This window comes from Buceros rhinoceros, unplaced genomic scaffold, assembly GCF_000710305.1.
Source record: "Buceros rhinoceros silvestris isolate BGI_N320 unplaced genomic scaffold, ASM71030v1 scaffold24423, whole genome shotgun sequence".
NCBI classification, from domain to species: Eukaryota; Metazoa; Chordata; class Aves; order Bucerotiformes; family Bucerotidae; genus Buceros; species Buceros rhinoceros.
Window position 1 is genome coordinate 12,321 of NW_010404642.1, and position 963 is coordinate 13,283.

The 963-nt window shown below is 49.4% G+C and overlaps 1 protein-coding gene across 1 annotated transcript in view; it reads left to right on the forward strand.

Moving 5' to 3' along the window:
* Positions 1-234: 234 nt before the first annotated feature.
* Positions 235-963, forward strand: part of LOC104491097 (acidic leucine-rich nuclear phosphoprotein 32 family member A-like) — a gene marked incomplete at its 5' end in the record, with an annotated part of 5,071 nt that continues 4,342 nt past the window's right edge. Inside the window, 2 exons of the mRNA XM_010133459.1 lie at positions 235-384; positions 537-659. Coding sequence (XP_010131761.1) covers positions 235-384; positions 537-659 — 273 coding nt within the window. The remainder of the gene's footprint in view (positions 385-536; positions 660-963) is intronic.

Below are 963 nucleotides of genomic sequence, written 5' to 3' on the forward strand. Positions count from 1 at the left end.
GTTCAGCCATTAAGTAGATGAGTTCATATTTTATAGAACAATTACTGCTCACGTTTGGCAAAGACCATGCTGCTTCTAATGGCCAGTTTGGTTGGAAATAACCGTTGGCCCCCTCACCGGTTTGCTGGAGCACCTTTCGTCAACCCCTGATCCACGTCATCCTTCGCTTGTGAGTGAAGTCTTCACCCTCCCCACAGAATGTCTCACCCACACGTTGCGTTGTTCTCTTCCCAGGTTAAAGAGCTCGTTCTTGACAACTGCAGATCACACGAAGGGAAAATCGAAGGCCTCACAGATGAGTTTGAAGAGCTGGAATTCTTAAGTACAATCAACGTCGGCTTAGCCTCAGTGGCAAACTTACCAAAGTTAAACAAACTCAAGAAGGTAAATAACGTGTCCTGTGCCGTATCCCTCCCATTTCGCACTACACCACACGTGTAAAATGGTTGTTTGTGTAAAAAATGTAATTCAGCTGAGCTAAGTGCTCTGTGATAGGTGTTTGCACTAAAACCTCAAGGCATTTATGTGCCTTTCAGCTCGAGCTAAGCGACAACAGAATCTCAGGAGGACTGGAAGTGTTGGCAGAAAAGTGTCCGAACCTCACGCATCTAAATCTAAGCGGCAACAAAATAAAAGATCTCGGTACAATAGAACCTCTGGTAAGTTGATGTGGAACAAGGTGAAGTCAAACCCCATTTTGTAATGAGTGTCACAGACTGGTTTGGGTTGAAGGGACCTTCCGAGCTCACGCAGTGCAACCCCCTGCAGGGAGCAGGGACATCTGCACCCAGAGCAGGGGGCTCAGAGTCCCAAGGGCCAACCTGACCTGCCATGGGGCCAGGGATGGGGCTGCTCCCACCTCTCGGGGCAGCCTGCGCCAGGCTCTCCCCACCCTCAGCAGCAACAATCTCTCCCTTCTCTCTGCTCTCAATACCCCTCTGTCAGTTGAAACCCTCCACCTTT